General features: G+C 54.4%; 1 protein-coding gene across 7 annotated transcripts in view; it reads right to left on the bottom strand.

The window, feature by feature from the left end:
• Nucleotides 1-2,912: 2,912 nt before the first annotated feature.
• KIF1C (kinesin family member 1C) overlaps nucleotides 2,913-19,513 on the bottom strand; it is a 22,067-nt gene continuing 5,466 nt past the window's right edge. For all 7 annotated transcript variants that reach the window (XM_033847001.2, XM_033847000.2, XM_033846997.2 and 4 more), the window contains 15 exons: nucleotides 19,270-19,347; nucleotides 19,055-19,120; nucleotides 18,888-18,963; nucleotides 18,310-18,388; nucleotides 17,961-18,106; nucleotides 16,810-16,979; nucleotides 16,620-16,699; nucleotides 16,416-16,491; nucleotides 12,252-12,331; nucleotides 11,309-11,403; nucleotides 7,953-8,036; nucleotides 7,364-7,550; nucleotides 7,145-7,217; nucleotides 5,734-6,348; nucleotides 2,913-4,146 (listed from right to left, as the gene is read on the bottom strand). In XM_033847001.2, the coding sequence (XP_033702892.1) occupies nucleotides 3,463-4,146; nucleotides 5,734-6,348; nucleotides 7,145-7,217; nucleotides 7,364-7,550; nucleotides 7,953-8,036; nucleotides 11,309-11,403; nucleotides 12,252-12,331; nucleotides 16,416-16,491; nucleotides 16,620-16,699; nucleotides 16,810-16,979; nucleotides 17,961-18,106; nucleotides 18,310-18,388; nucleotides 18,888-18,963; nucleotides 19,055-19,120; nucleotides 19,270-19,347 (2,589 nt within the window). In that variant the 3' untranslated portion in view covers nucleotides 2,913-3,462. The remainder of the gene's footprint in view (nucleotides 4,147-5,733; nucleotides 6,349-7,144; nucleotides 7,218-7,363; nucleotides 7,551-7,952; nucleotides 8,037-11,308; nucleotides 11,404-12,251; nucleotides 12,332-16,415; nucleotides 16,492-16,619; nucleotides 16,700-16,809; nucleotides 16,980-17,960; nucleotides 18,107-18,309; nucleotides 18,389-18,887; nucleotides 18,964-19,054; nucleotides 19,121-19,269; nucleotides 19,348-19,513) is intronic.

The following is a 19,513-nucleotide window of genomic DNA, read 5'->3' as shown; positions in this document are numbered from 1 at the left end:
GGGCTTGGGGGCGAGGCTTTGGTGGATACGGGGTAACGGGCATCGTGGAGGGTTGAGATGGAGAACGCCTCTGACATTTTGGGGGACCCGACCTCATTTTGCGACACCTCTCTTCTTTTTCCAGTCTTCATTTCCAGTTCATAACAAGGGAAAAGGGAAGGCACCAACCTTGAGCTCCCAATATGTGCCAGACCCTTTTCCTGTATTATCTCATTAAATCTTCCCATTGATTAGTCCTATTTACAAAGAAGGAAACTGAGGCCCAGAGGGGGTGACTTACCCAGAGTAACACAGCTAACTAGTGATGAGTCTGGAACCCAGGTCTGTGTGCTCCAAAGTTTGACTGCAGCCCTAACATTCTGGAGATGGGGTCCTGGGCTTAAAGAACGAGACCCTGCTTCTCCTCTGTGGCTGAGAAGTCACTCTGTAAGGACAGCCAGAACCGTTTCCATGGTCATTTTAAAGAAGCTTAGCTCATTAGGCATGAGAACTTTTCAGGCTGGTCCATGTGCCTGGGGCATCAGGCAGGATCCCAGCTGCAGCCTAAGAGCTACGGGAGCTCAGGGCAAGACCTTCCCAGGTTATCGGAACACACAGGCCTTCTCCAGGTTCGGGGGCAGAGGGAGCATAAGAAAGGACCTGGAGGAGTCGAGATGGAAATCCTCATTGATGAGGCTATTGGGGCACTGCATTGTTTAGGGATGAGAGAAGCAGCTTCTACAACGTCCATCTGGTGACCAGATCTTTAGGAGAGACATACTATCCAGATGATGCCACAGTCTCCTCTTGCCTTTCAAGAGAGACAGAAGTGGGTGGGAGGAGTGAGAATGTGTCTAATGAGGCAGAGGCTGTTGGCCTGAATTTCCAAGGAAACCAAGGGTAAAATTGAGGGAGCTAGAAAGCTGGCAGGTTGTCTGCCATGACTTTTGTCCACGATCCTGGAGGAGGCTTACAAATAGTGGTTCTCATTTCTTCTCAGGGCAGCTTTGGAAGAGACCAGAAACTAGAGGCAGACTCACGTGAGGAGAAGGCAACGTGGTTTCTAGAAGGAAAGATGATCGTCCTAGAGGCATGAGACAGTCTGAGCTTCAGTCAAGTTGACCTGAGCTGGAATCCTAAGTTTGCCTCTTAGGAACTGTATCACATTGGGCAACTCATTAATCTATTCAAACCTCAGTCTTCCCATCTGAAAAATGGAGACAAAAAGAGTCCTTTACAGTTTTAAGGCTGATATGCATAAGGGATGCTAGCATGTGTAGAACAGATAAGAGATTAGTGGGCAATTCTCTGAATAAAATCTAAAATTCATCACATTTTAAAAGACTGAGCTGAGGGCTTCCCTGGTAGCACAGTGGTTAAGAATCCGCCTGCCAATGCAGGGGACATGGGTTCGAGCCCTGGTCCGGGAAGATCCCACATGCTGCGGAGCAACTAATCCATGAGCCACAACTACTGAGCTTGCGCTCTAGAGCTTGCAAGCCAAAACTACTGAGTCTGCATGCCACAATTACTGAAGCCCGCACACCTAGAGCCCGTGCTCTGCAATAAGAGAAGCCACCGCAATGAGAAGCCCCTGCACCGCAACGAAGAGTAGTCCCCGCTCGCCACAACTAGAGAAAGCCCGCACGCAGCAACGAAGACCCAACACAGCCAAAAAAAAAAAAAAAAAAAGATTGAGCTGGAAGAGAGAAATGGATAAAAATGGTAGAAAACATTTATACAAGGTAGTCTTGAGGGGAAAATAATCCCACTGTATTTTAAATTAGTGAGCTATCTCTCCCATCTCAAATCCTACAAACTGTCTGTGCCACTCAGCTTGCTCTGACGTGCAGAGAACTTTGTAGTCTATCATTTTCTTGCTCACATTTAGTCTCTTTGACCAGATTATAAACTGCTCAAATAAACACAGTCGACGAACCATCCATTACATTCCAAATCTTGGGTCACTGTCAACAGATCCCTGAAGACCTGGCATTCAAAGTTGCCAAAATAAAGGTAGCCAGCATAAGGGTGCAGAAACCAAGAGTAAACAATTGTAGCCTTGCCCAGGGCTGCGGTTTGGCTGCAACTGGGATAATGTCTATGGTTTTGGCTGCTTGCACCTCAAGACTGACATCAGGAAGCTGTGGGCAAGCAGCTCAAATTTTCAAATGGGTGGAAGTGTGTTCCTAAGGTTGAAAACATGGGGATTCTGGGGTTTGGCCTGGTGCAGGCAGAACAGTGTTGCAATTTAACCTGCAAAACGTGTACAATACGGCACTGCCATGGACGGGCTCCTCCAAGCTAGAACGTTAAAACAAGCAGGCAGCATCCTCCTTGAAAGCAATCTTAAGACAAAATACTATTTGGAATACTGAATGCGCCCTGATAAAAGGCAGGAAACACGAACGGGATGAAATAATCAGGTGGGTGCAGTAAGCTTGATTAACACGTTCATTGTAAAACACACCCAAGACAGAACAGAACCTGGGGAAGTCGTGGCTGCTTGGGAGAACTTTCAAATAACTAAGTGATTCAAAGACGCAGAAACACCACCCCCCACCGCCCTGTCCTCCAAATGCCTCTAATTCCTGTTAGGAACAGCCACTTGGGCGTTGCCAGGCTGAGACTCCCTCTTCCTCCCCTCTCATCCCTCCCTCACCTCCCTCCAGGACAATGACAGCAGTTTTGGGGGCAGAGATGGAGACACTGGGTAAGCAAAAATGAAAGGGATATAAGGAATGGGTTACACACTCAAGAGGAGATGTGATGCTGAACATTCCAGAAACCATGATGGAAACATTCTTCTACCTTGACCTGAGTGGTGACCTATGCAAAAATTCACCGAGCCGCACTTGAGATCTGCACACTTTACTTTCATATAATCTAAACCTCCATTGAAATCCAAAACCAAATGACCACCAGCCACAAGCTCCCTCTGTTTTCCGTCCTTTATTGAAAGGTCCCACATCCTCAGGGACCCCAGGCAAACCAGACGCCAGACAGGTCCCCCAAATATAGCAGGAGGCCTGAAAGGGGAGAGGAATGACTTATGATCCCACCACACCTCCCTGGAAACAGAAACCCACCACAGACGGACAGACAGACAGGGCCAGGAGCGGGGAGACCTTACCCCCCTCTAGGTTCTCTCCCCTTTGCCCCCACTTGAAAAGAAAGTCAAACACCGACTACGCGGCACCCCAGCCCCCCACCCACCCTAGCAGCGTTTGTGGGACCCCCCCCCCACAAGGGGCAGCCCCGAGGCAGCTTCCCGTCACTCTCCTTCACTTTGGTTCGCTCCTGGCAGCTCCGTGCCCTCTTCCTTCCTCCCTCAGCCTCCGGCCCAGTTACCCCTACATCTTCTATCACCTACTCGGACCTTCTCTCTGGTCTCTAGGGCCTCCTGCCCCAGGGCTTCTGGGGAAGCAGCATCTCCTCCCAGCGAGGGGCTCCGCCAGGACCTCTCTGCCCAAGATGTGGGACTTACACGGCCGCCCCACTCTCCTTGAGGTCAGGGGCTGAGCGCTGCCGTCTCATCCGCGGGGGCGTAGTGTATGGGGGGTAGCGGGGCCCTGGGGGCCTCTGGGCTGGGTATGGTTGGGGCTGCTGGGGATAATAGTTGTGCTTTTTGGGCTGGAAGTGCTGGGGTTCGGGCTGTGCAGAACCCCCTCCCCGGGACCGGCCCCCTCCGTCCAGGGAATTCCTGCGGGGACGGTGGGACCTGCGGGGACTTGGGGGCCTGCGGGCAGGGGTGGCCAGAGAGGGGGTGAGCTCCTCAGGGGGCTGGGGTGGCATTGGGGACTCCCCGGCCCCCGCCCCCGGCCAGGACTCGCGGTGCTGGGGGTTGCTCTTGAAGGGGAAGCGCAGCTTGCAGTCGTGAGGAGGCACGAAGCGGGCGGGGGGTCTGCGCAGCCCCCCGCCCCGGCCCCCGGAGCCCTGCAGTCCCTGCAGCCGCAGCTGCTCCTGCTTGAGCCAGCGAAGGCGCCCCCGACGGAAGGCGGGGTCCTCCTCCATCAGCCTCGACACCCGCTCCCAGCTCGACAAGGGCGGCGAGGAGGGCCGCGCGGGAGGTGCTCGGTCACTGGGGGCTTCCTGCTCCGCTGCCTCAGACCCTTGGGGCTGAGCCCACGTGGCCTCACCGGCTTCTTCATTCTCATCCTCGTGATCCTGGGAGGGAGAGGGGGTGAGAGAAAAGGGGGCACGTGAGGAGAGTGGAGTCCTGAGGACGTGCAGATTCGGGAGGACAAGCTGGAAGGCCCTGGAGCAGCTAGACGTCCGGGGTCCTGAGAGAGAGAGGTATGGAGATGAGGAAGCTGGAGGGACACTGGTTTAGGAGCCCGGACCCAGAGTCGGGTGGCCGACGCAGTCCAGGTGTGCCACCTCCTAGCTGTGGGTCTGGATCTCCGGCTTGTAGCCTCTGTGCCTCAGTGTCCTCACATGTAAGATGACATCAACAATGACAGTACCTATCACATAGGGCCGTTGTAAGATTACCTGAGAAATTCTACCATGCCTCACCTAGTGGGCACTCAGCAAATATTGCTGAATAAATGATGTGCCCTGGGGATACAGCAGTCAACAAAGAGGGAAGAAAAATACTTGCCATCATTTTAGTGGACGGACACAGTTGATAAATAAATAAGAAAAATATATGGTATGGTACATAAGCTGTACTTCCATGAAATGTTAAATATAAATATATGTATTTAAGTTATTTAATATATATTATTTATATTATATGTAAGTACCATGTCATATATATTTTATATAAATGCATATATGTGTATATATTTTATACACATATAAAAATATATATTCACATGGAAAAGACCAGAGCAAGGAAAAGGACAGGAGGCCAGGGTGGGGGTAGATGCAGTGAAAGGACAGGAAGAGATTCACAGAGAAGTTACCATTTTAGGGAACACCCAAAGGAACTGCGGGATGAGCTCTATGGCTCTGAGAGGGAAGGGCGTTCTGGGCAGAAGGAACAGCAGGTGCAAAGGCCTTGAAGCAGGAATGCACCCAGCAAGTTCAAGGAACAGCAAGGAAGCCCAAGGGTCTGGAGAGGGGAGAGTGAGGAGAGGCGTAAGAGCTGCATTTGGAGCCGTAAGCCTTCAACACCATGACTACTGCTATAACTGGCTGCCTGTCATCCCCCTTTAGAAGGCAAGCAGGAGCGCGGCAGAAATTCTGTCTGTTGTGAGTAACCCCAGTAGCTAGCACGATGCCTGGCACACAGTAAACACTCAACTATTTACTTGTTGAGTGAATACATGGAAAACGGGTAGGTGATAACACTCCCACACGCAGGGCCACTGTGAAGGTTTACACGGTGACACAGGAGAAGCACTCAGCACAGCGGCTACCAAAGGAAGGGTCACCCAGGAGAGGGGTGGTTCTAAGAGTGGTCACCTATGGGAACACTCATTAAGTGGTAACTTAAGGACTGTACCCTTTGTATCAGTGGTTCTCAAACTTCACTGTATTTCAGAACCACCCGGGGTACTTACTATAAATGCAGATGTGTCCCCAAAGATGCTGATTCAGTAGGTCTGGGGCAGAACCCAGGAATCTGCGTTTTCAGTTAGTGCCCTGGTGATTGTGAGGCAGGTGATTCACAAACTATGCTGTGTTAAACTTCGATAAGATTTTTTAAAGGAAGAGGAGGAAGGAGGCTGGACTCTGAGGTGGGAGGTTCAGGTTGCTACAGGGGAGAGATGCAGGCGGGGACAAGCCGGGCCGGGCCCGTCCTACCTGGGTCAGGGGGATGACCCTCTCCATGCGAAGCATGCGGTCCCTCAGGGCCTGCAGCTCGCGGTCCTTGCTGCTGTTCTGCAGCTTCACCTCCTGCAGGATCCCCGTGAGCTTGTCGATGTGAGCCCGGAGGTCCTCCACCTCTGCGCCGCGGGCTCCCTCCTCACTGCCGCCACCTCCACCTCCGCTGCCTTCCTCCTCGCCCACCGTGTCCCAGACATCCCGGGCCACGGCCCTCCAGGCGTCCCCGGGCCCCTCAGGCTTGCCGTAGGTGCGGCACAGCTCCCGCATCTTGAGGGCAGCCAGGGCCTCGATCTCGGCCCGCCCGTGGCGGAAGTCGGCCAGGGCCACCTCGTAGCAGATCTCCTTCACTGCCTGCATCTTCAGGTCGGCCATGGTGGCCCAGCGGGGGTCTTTGCCCTGCAGCCGCCGTCGCTGGGGGATCTGGTACACCCTGCGGGGGGCCCTGCGCTTGCCGCTGCTGGGCAGGCCGCAGCGCTTGACGATAGTCTGGACCGTGGTGGGCGGCAGCTGCTCACGCAAGGACGAGATGAGCCGCCAGCTCTCTTCGCAGGAGCGCTTGTCAGAGTCGTCCCCGCTGTCAGAGTCCGCGTACTGGGGCCACAGAGAGGGAAGACAGACGGGGAGAGAGCTAAGGGCACCCCAGAGCCATGTGTCCCAGCGACATGGAAACACCGTGGTCAGAGCGGCTCGGTGCTGGGTGCACGGCTTAACCTCTGCTCGTCTGCACAGTGGAGGTAATGACGGCACCTCCTCACAGATACGTTTTGAGGATTAATGTGCTCAGAGCGTGTGGCACAGAGAAAGCGAGTATTAGCTGTAGCCGTACCAAGGATGGGTTTCGTGTGTATATATCGCTCAGGATGCGGTTAAAGATTTAAAAGTAAGTCCATTCAAAGAACAATCTTTTTTTTTTTTTAATATTTATTTATTGATTTATTTGGTTGGCTGCGCCGGGTCTTAGTTGCGGCATGCGGGATCTAGTTCCCTGATCAGGGATCGAACCCAGGCCCCCTGCATTGGGAGCATGGAGTCTTAACCACTGGACCACCAGGGAAGTCCCCAAAGAACAATCTTAAGTAAATAACAACACGGGCGGTACTTGGATTTCGTAAAAATCATAAAGGTGGCACAGGTTCAGCTAGAGTCCAGGAAGCCCCAGTCACCTGGGAGGAACCCTGCATGGGTTCCTCCCTGGGTCACATTTCTCTCCCGTCTCCTCCTAGATGCCACCTCTACCCCCTAGCCCCGGGCCCACTCCCCACTCTGGCTCAGGCAGGGTGACCAAACTCAGAGTCAGGCTGAAGCTCTGCCAGGCCGGCTGCTCCAGTGCCCCCCAGCCCACCTCCCGCCTCTGCCTGCCCCACCGCACCCCTGGCCAGCCCCTCACCAGCCGCTGCTGCTCCAACAGAAGATCAGCTTCCTCCTTTTCTTTGCGGTACTGGTTCTCCAGATCCTGCAGCCTGGGGTTGGGTGAGGAGGGGAGGAAGAGCTCTGAGGTTCTGAAGCCACCTCAATAGGGCGTCTGACAGCAGGAGGGTGCTGGGGGCTGGGCACCTGGGAGGGACGGTCAGCAGGGCCCTGGGGCGCAAGCACCCTCCCCACGCACCTCTTCTCCATCTCCAGCTTGATATCAATGCCTTGCTGCTCCAGCAGTTCCTTCTGGGCAAAGTTCCAGTCGACGGGCTCGAAGGGCGGTCCTGGGGGCGGGGGGACCCCTCGCTCCCGCTCTAGCCGCGCCTGCTCCGGGTGATTGAAGCGGAAAACGTGGTTCTTGCCCATCACAATCCTATTCCCTGGAGATAGGAGGATGGAGAAGTGGACTTACTCGCCCACGGCAGCACACCCCTCCGCGTGCCCGAGGTGCACAGGGCCTTGCCCACAAATCCCAGGAGCCCCAACACAATCTCTTCCATCACCCCAAATCCAAGAGCGGCTGGAGCTGAGGCTCCCCTAGCTGGCCCCAGGAACCGCCCTGTCCCTGACAGCCAAAGGAAATCAGGAGCTTGGCATCCTCTTCCTGTTGCCCTGAGGCAGTGAGACAAACCAAAACCTGACTCCCTCTCTCTTCCCTTCCCAGTTCCGTCTTCACATTCCCACGCTGTTTCCTATTTGTTTCTGGGTCCTGCCCAGGAGTCACCCAAGAAGCTCCTCCTTGCACAGCCAGGGCCCAGGACCCTCACTGCCCCCTCCTCTACCTGACTTCAGCACCACAGGCTCAGTCACAAGTTTCCCGTTGACATAGGTCTCGGCTCCTTCACAAGGCTCCAGGGTGACCACCACTGAGGCAGGGAGAGAGGAGAGGGAGCGATCAGACCCTGGGGGTGGGGAGGGGTATGGTCACAGATTCCCACCCTGCATTCCCCCCAAAACACACATACACCCCCAGTCCCACCACCCAGTACCTGTCAGGGGTGCCATGGCCCCTCTGGTGGCAGGCAGCACGGGAAAGGAAGAGCAGAAGGAGGGTTAGAGCCCCAGCTACAATTCCCAGGAGCCTCTGAGGGGGCTCCCTTCTCACCCTCTGCCATCCTCCCCAGCAGCGGCTTAGCAAGCCCGGAATCCTCAGAGGGCGTGGCCTCGCAGGTCCAGCTGGTCGGCAGGCCCTGTCATTTCTGCCTTCCAGATGACCACTCCTTCCTTCCCAAACAACACTGCTACTGGCCAGGTCTGGATTCCTACAGCAGGCTCCTAGCCCCACTTCTGTCTGATGCATCTTGCACACTGCGACCTAACTAATCTTCTCGAGCCACAGTCAACTATCTTCAGTCAATATCACTATTTTCACGGGAGGAGATGAAGCCAACCCAACCCAAACATCTCTCAAGGTGCTCCTTGTACAAATCACCAAGCCTGCTGCTTGCTGGGACATGAGGATGCCTGAGGCACTTCCCTGTCCTTGAGGACCAGTGCCCCGTTGTCACAGAGGGGCCCCCGTATTCCAAACACCCAGACTCTATGACTCCTTAGCTGAGGGACATTAAGCAAGTCACCCGATTTCTGTGAGCTATAAAATGGGATAACAAAGTCTTTCTTTACAGAGTGGCTGAAAGGCTCAAATAAAGTGATGTGGGAAAGAGAGTTCTTATTTACCATACAAGGAACAGAGAAACCAGAATGAATGGTAACGTAAGGCAGAGACAAGCCTATGGACGCTGTAGGAGTACAAAAATAGCAAAGAGTAACTCGGCTGAGAGGCAGAGGACTGGGAATGATTATGGGAAAGTGGTAACTCCTGAGCTGATGCTCAAAGGGAAACTTGAATGAAGGGGCAGAAACGATGGAGAAGATGTCAGACACAGCTAAACCATCACCACGTCGGTGACCAGCAATGCAAGAAGGTGGCAGAGAAGAGGATGAGGTGGCTAGAAGGGTACCAGTCTATCCCCGCCCTTATTTCCCACCATGCCCCAAATTCATCCATCCATTCCACAAATATATTGCACCCCTATGATATGCCAGGCACTATTTTAGGTCCTGGAAATACAGGAGAGATAAAAACCAAAATGCCTGGTCTTACCGAGTTAACTTCCACTTGGTAAGAAAGATGATAAACAAGTAATTGAGCAAGTAATCTAAAGGCAGGGTTGGGCGGGGATAGTTGTTATGGAGGGAAATGAGGCCAGGTGAGAACCCACACGAACCCACAGCGATCTGAACCGAGGCAGCCCAGGACTCACAGCACAGGCCCTAGAGTCTGCCATGCTGCGTCCCAATCCAGTTCTGCCATCCTCTAGCTGTGCAGTCTCGGGCAAATTCCTTAACCCCTGGGAACCTCAGCTCCCTCACCTGTGAGCTACGTGCGAAAATGCAAAGGCACAAAGTAGATGGTAAGTAATAACTATTTTTCTGTGTTCACACCTCTATCCGTGCTGCCTGCTCTTAGGCATCTTTGGTCAAGTATTAAATCTTAAAGGCCCAAATGGACTAACCCTTTATACAGCCCCCATCATTTGGGGCACAGAACCATCTGCTGCTTCCACGGTGATGTAACCTATTCGGGCCTGTCACCTCCCCAAACACACCCTGAGCTCCCGAGGGTGGGCTGCCTCCACAGGCCTTGTGTGGTTTTGGTATCACCCCAGTACATGGCTTGAGGGAACCGCAGAACAGGAACTCGGTAATAACTCACTGGGCTGAACGGATTCAATAGCTCGCAGCCCACAGGGCCGGAAGCGTTTGCTGCTGCTAGGAACTTGAACGAGACCAGAACAACTGCATTAATCCACTGACCAGAAAATGGAACTGAAGTCCACCGGGCAGGTCTTCAACCTGAGCTGCAGGCCACACGAGAGCATCTTTTCTTATTTTAAGACACACGCTGACCACGGGTGCCCTGTCTCCTGTCCCCCAGAAGCATCAGACCTGAGGCACATAGCACGGGCTCCAGGTGAGGGAGAGCTCAGGTGTGACACGGCCAACCTCCCTGCCCTACTCACTTCCCAGAGCTTAACTTCACTTGGGCACAACTGAACCCAAATCAGTCCATTTAAAAAAAAAATGACCTGGACTTCCCTGGTGGCGCAGTGGTTAAGACTCCACGCTCCCAATGCAGGGGACCCGGGTTCGATCCCTGGTCCAGGAACTAGATCCCACGTGCCGCAACTAAGAGCTTGCATGCCACAACTAAAGAGCCGGTGAGCCGCAACTAAGGAGCCCATGAGCCACAACTAAGGAGCCGCCTGCCGCAACTAAGGAGCCCATGTGCCACAACTAAGAAACCGGCGAGCCACAACTAAGAAGCCTGCCTGCCGCAACTAAGGAGCCCATGTGCCGCAACTAAGAAACCAGCAAGCCGCAACTAAGGCACCCGTGAGCCACAACTAAGGAGCCCACCTGCTGCAACTAAGGAGCCCACGTGCCGCAACTAAGGAGCCCACCTGCCACAACTAAGACCTGACGCAACCAAATAAATAAACATTAAAAAAAGACCCAACCAGAACAAAACGGTGACCTCAGAATATGTCCTAAGTGGTACTTAACCACGAACATTGTTTTGTTACCTGTCAGACAGATTACTACCTACACCCTGAGGGCTTGTGGTTCCTAAAAGCTTTTGCTGCTGTGGCCAAAAACAGCTAAAAACTTCTGAAAGTTTTGGAACCACAGGGAGACATGGGCTGACTAACTGACTGAAACTTTCGTAGTCATAGCTACATAGATAATCAGGTTTTCAGAGATAAATTCAGATATCCCACTGAAAAACCTACAGGTTTTCATAAAAAACGACTAGGGTGCTATTTGAGGCTAAAAAATCAAGGAAGAGGGCAGGATCTCCTCTTCCCAAAACCTCACCCTCTGAAGCCACAGTCTTCTGTTTCTGCCGTGGGGACCCTCACCACTCCCAGCTCATAACAAGAGTCTGCGCCCTGAGGGCAGGTGCAGATAGCAGGGCCCCCACTGCTGACCAGGAGTTCGAAGCCCCCTCTCAGGGCGAGGACACATCCTGTCACGTGGCGGCTGCACTCCCAGGGCCCGAGCCAGGGCTCGGTATTCAGTGAGGGACCTGTCTCTCTCTGTCTGGTCACTCCAGTCTCGCCCCCTTAGCCATTACCTTCTCCGTCTGGCTGAGGGATGCTCCGGAACAGACAGTGTTGCTCCCGAATGAACTGCCCAGTCAGCTTGATGTCCACATCGACCTGGCCGACCCTGGGGAAGCAATGGCCAGCAATTTCTGAGCATGTGCCAGTCATACATATACCAAGCCCCTTCTGAACACAAGTTCAACCAACTCAGTAAGCCAAGTATAATTATTCCCATTTCACAGATGAGGAAGCTGAGGCTCAGAGAGGTAAGTAACTTGCCCAAGGTCATGCAGCCCGGCAGTGGTGAAGCTGGGATGTGAGCCCAGATCTGCCTGGCTCCAAAGCCCACATCCTCACTGTTATACAGCAAAGGGGGAAGGGAACCTGGAGTGGGGTGGGTGCCCTCAGCCTTGGTTCCTGCATCCTTCCCATGGTGATCACCAAGGACAGCTGAACAGCCTGTGTCAGGAGAGGAAGGAGCACCCTCACCCCTTTAACTCCAGGAGGTGACCTTGGAGGCGCTGAGCCCCAGGGGTTCATTAGCATTAGCCAGTGAAGTTACCTGTCATATAGGTACTGCCCTCAACAGCATTGGGCCAGGGTTATGTTTCCCTTCTCTCTCCCACCCCAAGGGAGGGTCCCACTAAGCGATGCCCAGGCAGTGGTGCTGGGGGCCAAGAACGCAGCAGTCCAAGCTCCCACCCACTCTCTGCCCCAGTAGATCAGGACCTATCCCTGCCAGTGCTGGTTTGGTTTGGTCCCAGGAGGGGTGTCACCCACTCCAAAGCGGTGGGTGGAAGCAGGCTCAGCAAGTTCTCAGGAAGCCTGGAGCTAACAGGGCTGCAGAGGAGCTGTCCTGAGACGTGGGGTGTCCCCAAGAGATCATTAGAGAAGGGAGTCGCCAGCGTGGCCCTCCCTCTGCAACCACACCCTAAAAGGAGAGGCTGCCCCACGGGCCCAAGCAAACACTACCTGGTGACACCATCTTTGATGTGGTAGAGCAGACATTCAGACATCAGGGGGTCTTCATTCAGGTTCACCAGGTGTGGAGTCTGAGGGGGAAGGGGCGGCAGTCAGGGGAGAGCCGCCAGGGGTGCGGCCAAGAGGGAGGGAAGGCGCTTGGCAGACATCCCTGCAGGCTCCCCGCTGCGCCCCTCCCCCTCACCGGGAGGGCGAGCTCTCCCACCCCCTGCTCCCACTCACCCCAATGCCTTCGGGGCAGCCTGACCCACCCCCTCCCGGCACACAAGATGCCCCCACCCTTCCGGCCCCTCCCCAGGCCCCATTTCTTCAGAGGCACCTGGACACTCCAGTCTCCCTGACCCGAAACCTTAGAAGCCACCTGCCCTCTCTCTGCTTTCCCTGTATTCCCTCTGGCCCCAGGGCTCATCACTTCTTCCCTCAAAATATATCTTGCCACTTCGAGAGGGGACTGCTCAGACCTCTCTGGCCCACGCAACGCATGCCTGCCTGACTTGAGTCTGCTTTTCATGCCGGTACTCCTGGGCGTCCTCCACGGCAGGGCCCCAGCCCACTTATCCAAGCCCCTTTGCGGGGCCCCCTCTCCCCTTCTGTGCTCGCACCCAGTGGGCTCTGAGCACTCACTCCAAAAAGCCGGGCTCATCCCTGCCCATCCCCTCGCCTGCAACAGCCTCCCTCCTGGCCCCACCCCCACCTGTCAAAATCATTCACTTCCGGTCCCTCAAGGTCTGTCTCAAACGCCACTTCTTCCACAAAGCCTTCCCAGGCCTTCCACCCGAACACAAGATCCCCTGCCTCTGTTCCGCAAGGATATACCGTGGCCTTTCTATGTGCAAGACCCCACTGTGGTGCCAGGCAGGACAGAGATGAGTCACACCTAGAGGCTGCTGCCCCGTTGGTCAGGAAATCAGAGCCAACTTGGGGGAGATAAGACTTGTCGTGGAAACACCATTGCAGGTAAGAAACACATGCCTCATAATAGACTTCCTGAACTTTTCACGCCCTCACTTAGCTCATTCATTCATTCATTCATTCATCCCACTGTATCCTGGGAGGGGCTCATACACAAAAATGAATAAAATGAAGACCAATGGGAGCTCATGGGGGTCAGGGGAGCTTCATGCAAAAGGCAGTGTGGGAGCTGGTCTCTGATGATAAGGAGGACGTGGACATGAACAAGGAAGAGTGTTTCAGGTGAAAGAGGAGTCTGAACAAAGGCACGGAGGCAGGGGAGCACAGGGTGTAGGGGAAGACAGCCAGCAGTCAAGGCCCCATCTTTCTGTGGGAGTCCCCGAACAGGAAGCCCAAGGCTACGTCCACAGTGGATGCGTTGTGTATCTGTGCATCGGCCCCTCCAACGATGACTCTGCAACACTTCCTCTTCTCCTGAGGGATGACCACGCCCCTCCCGACACTGCAGTGTCAGGCCTGCTTGGGAATGGCAAACACGGATGGGTCCTGGAAGCAGAAAGCGATCTATCCCTCGGGAGAGGGGACATGATTTAGGGCAGTGCTTTTCAATCTTTATTCAGCCCTGGAACCCTTTGTTCACAGGAAACCTTACCTAGAAGCCTAACACGTCAAGCAGATAAGCAGAGAGCTGCTCAGGCCGAGGTGGGGGCAGGGGACCCAGAGTCCAGTCCTGCCCCCGCCTCCCCATTCCCTGTGAAGGAAGCTCCGAGCCAGGTTTGAAAATTACTGACTTAGGAAGTCCTTAGGCCTGGTGGCGAGGTCTCAGGAAAGAAGGGGCTTTCCCTAAGGCCCTTGGCTCTCTCCAGGACAAACTGGAGCTTCTGCCCCAAGGACCCAATTCTCCACTCGACGTTTCCTAGGTTGGAGTCACCCCCACCAAACCCGTTTCTCCTGTGAGCCTAACAGCTTTCTCTCTGAAATCCACATGACTTTTAAACTTACGAGAATGTCTCGCCACCTGGAGAAAATGCCGAAGTTACCTCCCCTAAGATGCTTTTTTTTACCAATCAGATGGGCAAAGATCAAGAAGTTGAAGAGGATGAGGGAACACGGGCTGTCTTGTATGATGCTCTTGGGAGTGTAAGTGGGCATGGTTAAAATCTCTGGAGGCACGCTGGCAAAAGAGATCAAAGTTTTACCTGGCTACTGGTGGCCCCCAAATCTCCACTTCTAGGAATATGTTCTACAGACAGCAGACCATTAGTAAGACTATCTTCTGTAACGTTGCTTATAGTATCAAAGAATGGGAAACGACCTAAATGTCCATCAGTAGGAAGCTGGTTAAAAAAAATTATCCTACGTCTATACAATAGAATATTCTGACACTGTGGGGGGAAAAAAAAAAAAAACGGACAGAACTGCGATACACTGATACGTGAAAAAGTAACATGTCAAGTGTGGAACCAGCACCACGGCAAAGAGGGGCGATGTGTGCATGCGTACGTGGATGATCATAACACACGCCTGTACGTGCAGAGACTACCTCTAGAAGAACACGTCAGGAGCCAGCAACAGGACTCGCCTCTGGGAGGGGAACCCGAGGGTGGGAAGGAAGGAGATTTCCTTTGCACCTCACTGTACAAAGTCAACGTTCCCGGTGGGGCGTGCCACCTTTACAAGAACAACTAAGAACAAAACAGAACAGAAGTCCCTCCTGTTGGTCCCAAGCTCTAGCAGGTGGCACCTTGCACAGTGTGAGCCTCTCCAGGAAAGAAAAACCCATCCATCAGCCTGTCCATCCCTTTCTACCTTTCCCTAGCCCTGCAGCTGTGGCAGAAGCTCCACAGGTACCTGGCACCCCCAGGTGGCTGGCAAGCCATGCCGAGAGCCCCCTGCAGTCCCTCCTCCCAGATGTGTGCCTCTGGGGGATCCCAAAGCCCTGGGTGCCCAGCCCCAGACCTGACCCCTCAGCCCTGCCTGCCACCCTCAATCACCCACTGACAGCTCTCTCGCCCCTGGCCGTGCCTCAGGCCAGGCAAACCCCTCTCCTCTGTCTGGATCCCTGTTCAATGGTCCCTGCTTGCTCAGTCACCCAGACACCATATCCGTATGAAAATCGGAGGGGTCTCCTTCCAGTAACCCACTGCCTGGAAGAGGTGTATCTCACTTAGAGCCTGATCCTATGATGCTTCATACCACAGCCCTGACAGGCGTGGCTGGCTCCATTCCAGGGCTGGGACTGGAAGTTCCTGCTTTGCCCAAACTGGCCTCTGCATCACCGCTTCACCAGTGTGCACCACTACAGCTGTGCTGGCCGTCGGAAGCCAGCGTCCACTCTGACTGGTTGGTCCCCGTGCTGTGCTGGTTGCTAAAGGTTTTGAATACCATTCCTGCCTCCAACTGAGCCTGATCACTCCTGCCCTGCTTCTTTCCTTCCTTCCTCTCCACAAAGCCTTACTGAGCGCTTACTACACAGCGGGCACGTGACAGGTGCTGGTGCGCCCCACTCGGCCGACAATACCCCACATTTGCTCGGCCCGATGTTCTCTCTGCTCCTCTCTACCACACCCCCCGTCCATCTTTCAGGCTCCACTTTCCAAACCACCTTCTCCAGGAAACCAGTTTCCATACACCTCCAGGCCGCACTGACGCTTCCATCTTTAAGCCTCTCGCTGCGTTTACAGGCAACATCCTACAGGTTAGTACTTACTGTTCTATTCCTTTTACAGTCTTGTCTTCCCAAGTTATCCTTTCGAAACGTACTTTTTAGGGTTTTTTGCATTTGTTTGCTTGTTTTTGAATAGCTAACACATACACAAGTTACAAAATCCAAATGATACAGAAGTGTACACGGTGGACAAGTCGCTATCCCAACCAACCTGCAATCTCCCAGGGTCCTCTCCCTTCCCCCTGGGGTAACCACCGTAACCAGTTTCTTATGAATCCAGAGATACGTTCTACGCGTGAACTCATACGCGCACGTGTGTGGGTGTCTATTTATAAATCCCTAGATTCTAAGCAGCTCTTGAAATCCCCCTAAGGGCAGGGACCCTGGCATCCTGTGGTCCCTAGATGGAGGCAGAAGACAGGGACGGCCGGAGAACAGAGAGGGGAGGAGCAGGAGTGGGGACAGAGGTGATGGAGGGACAATTCAGAGACCTGAGATCAGAATTAAAACTCATGACCCTGCCACCCCAACCCTCTTCTTTCAGCATCCAGAGTCCCTGAGGCCTCCTCACTCACCTTCTTCGGAGAGAAGACGCCCACGGTTCCCCCATCTTCCCGGACAGCCACCCCCATCTCAGCCAGCAACGCTTCTCTGTAGGCAAAGGAGAGGCAGATATTGGTCTTGTCATCGGTACCCACGAACCCCTCCCCTGCAGGGCCTGACCTTCCCTCCCCACCTCACTCCTTCCAGGGCTCCAGCTGTCGGCCCCACCCTCACACCTCTCCATCCTCAAGGCCTCCGTCTTACGTAGCTTCTCCTCCCAGGTCTCATTCAGCTCAGCTATAATCTTCTCTGTCTCCTGGGGGCACAAGACGGGCAGGGGTCAGGACAGACTGGGACAAGCACCTCCCAGGGGGTGATTCCCAGCAGCCCCCAGAGCCCCACCCCTTGCCAGCTCCAGCTTCCCACCTGCAGTCTCTCCATGGCCTCCTCAGGCCCAATCTGGGGCTCGGCACTGGGGGAGAACGATGGCTCCAGCTCCCCGTTGTGTGCTGCGGGGGACGAGGGCGAAGCTGGGGCAGAGGGAGACGATACAGCTGGCAGAGCACCTCCGGGACTCCCCTCATCCACCTTCAGGCCTAGGAGGGAGAAGAAGGTAAAAGAAGGAGGCCAAGGAAAGATGGAACTGATCAGAAACAGAGAAGGTCTCACAGGGGACCAGCTTGGAAGGACTGCAGAAGACCCATGGTCCACCTCCACAAAGTAGGGAGCCCTCCTACTGCAGCCTTGACAAATGGACACCGAGTCTCTGCTTGTTCCCCTCCAGGGATGGAAAGCTCATTACTGAACAAGGTAGCCAGTTCCTTCCATTGCAGGATGACTTGTACCATCAGAAAGTTCTTAGCTGAGAACTTTTCTTAGCTGAAATCTGCCCCATGTTACATGTAGCTCTGTTTCTAGTTCTGCCCTCTGGGATGAGAAAGACCACTGCTTTTTTCTTTTGCAAGACTACCCTTCAAATGTACAGAGGTGAACATCGTGTCTACCTTCTCTTCCCAAGAACCCTTATTCTCCCCACCGTGCCCCTTAGCACCCCAATTCCTCAATGGGATGGACCCCAAGACTGAATGCACAGTCCACACCGGACACAGCCAACACGGATCATAGACTATCTAATACAGATGCCATTTCACAGTAAGGAGACTGAGCCTTACGTTTCAGAAATTAGTCCACTGTTGACTATTATTAAGCTTACGGTCAATTTAATTCCCAATGTTTCACAAGAACTTCTGTCAAGGCAGGTGCCCAGCAGCCTATTCTTAATGACTTACCGTTCAAACCATAAACGCATGACTTGCCATTTACTCCTGCTCCTGTCGTTTCAGTAGTTCCAGGAGCCTGTCAAGGTCCCTCTGAATCCTGCCTGCCTCTCCCCAGGAGGATCAGTCCCTCCCAGCTCTGTAACACCTGAAGGCGTGACCTGTCCCCTCTCCACATCTGCATCTAAGTCAAGGGGCACTTGCTGGGCTTTCTGGGCAGTGGTCCCTCCCTGGTCCCAGGCCAGGGGCCAAGCAGCTGGGCCAAGGAGCCTCCCTGAGCTGATCCTCCCGGAGTCCCACCTCCCAGGGCAGAGGCGGAGAGCCCCTGGGCCATCAGCAGTTCGCGCAGCCGGGCCACCTCCTCCTGCAGCTCGCGGATCAGCCGGGCATTAGGGTCCTCGTTGATGATGGCATTGCAGCGAATCTGCTTGGTGCGGTCGGCGTACCTGGATGAGGAGGGAGGAGTGGGACCGGTGAGGCCTAGACACGGGTGACCTTGGTCTGCTGCCCGATTCCCTCTCCCTCCCAGGTTTCATCATAGTGCAGTAGAGCTGAGGGTCAACCCTATCTCATGGGGAGGGTCCTGAGCTACCAGCCGCTGAGCTCCTGGCACTTTTCGTGTCCCACCCCACCCCTACTAGAGCCCCACCTGAGGGTGCTAAGAGTCTCCTCGTAATTGATGTCCGCGGGGCTCAGGGCCGCAATCATTGCTGTGCGTGAATTCCCACCTATGAATGAAAGGAGGGGAAAGCTTGAGCTGGGCAGGGTCCTAAGAAAAGTCAGACTGGGTCACAGGGTCAGGGGGGCCTCATTGCTCAGGCAGGGGTCCAATAGGGTCACTGTCCAAGGTAGGGTAAAGCTAAGAGTTGTGGAGCTAATCGTGAAATCTGGTGGTCAGAGGAAGTGGGGGTGAGGTCAGGGAGACATCAGACATCTGTGGGACAATCAGCGATCAGTGGGCGGAGGATGAAGTCAAAGGCGGGTGTGAGGTCAGAGAGCAGTCAGGGGGAGCCAAGTCAGTGAGGCCCTTGGCTCGGCAGGGAGCGTGTGGCCTTGATCCCAGCATCAGGACACTTTCAAAGGATGCCCCTGGGGATCAGGGGGAAAGTCAACGGACCACTGGAGGATTTGAGGTTCCAGGGGTGTCAATGGGACTGGTATCAAAAGGGGGTTGGCAGGAATGGCGGCAGGGTCGCCATAGAGAGACAGAGAGGAGAAGCCCCTCACCCAGATTCTCCTTGAGCAGCCAGGTGAGCACAGAGTCCCTGTAAGGGATAAAATCCGACTTCCGCTTCTTTGATTGCTGAGGGACAGAAGGAGGAAGGGGGTTACGGTGGGCCACCCTCTTTGTCCGCTTTCCCAGAGCCCCGTCTCTTCCCACGCCCAGGTCTTACCATATCCGCAAGGGCCGAGATCACCTTCCCTAGAGTGGTCAGGGACTTATTGATGTTGGCGCCTTCCTGGCAAGAGGAACGTGGGGAATGAGGCCTTCTTCTCCCACTCCGATCCCCTTCCCCCTCTCCCCCCACAGCCAGAGTCCCAGTTATGATTTGAGACCACTGCACACAGCCCCCAACACTGCCCTGTCCGACCCTCCCAAGCCCCTCACCTTCAGGCGCATGCCCCGGGCCCCTGAGGAGTCAGCCCGCTCACTGCCAGCAAGGTCCACCAAACTGATCTTACTGACCTGGGTCAGAGGAAAGAGACAGGAGGTGACTGGGTCAGTGCGGGGCAGGCATATCAAGGGAACACCCAGCAAGGGGACTAGGCAGTTGGCAAGGGATGGAGAAAGCCAGGAGTGGGGGACGGAAGGGGAATACATAAGATGACAGTGAGGGTTTGGTTAGTTGTCC

Source organism: Tursiops truncatus, chromosome 20, assembly GCF_011762595.2.
Source record: "Tursiops truncatus isolate mTurTru1 chromosome 20, mTurTru1.mat.Y, whole genome shotgun sequence".
NCBI classification, from domain to species: domain Eukaryota; kingdom Metazoa; phylum Chordata; class Mammalia; order Artiodactyla; family Delphinidae; genus Tursiops; species Tursiops truncatus.
This window is presented reverse-complemented; position numbering and strand designations above follow the sequence as displayed.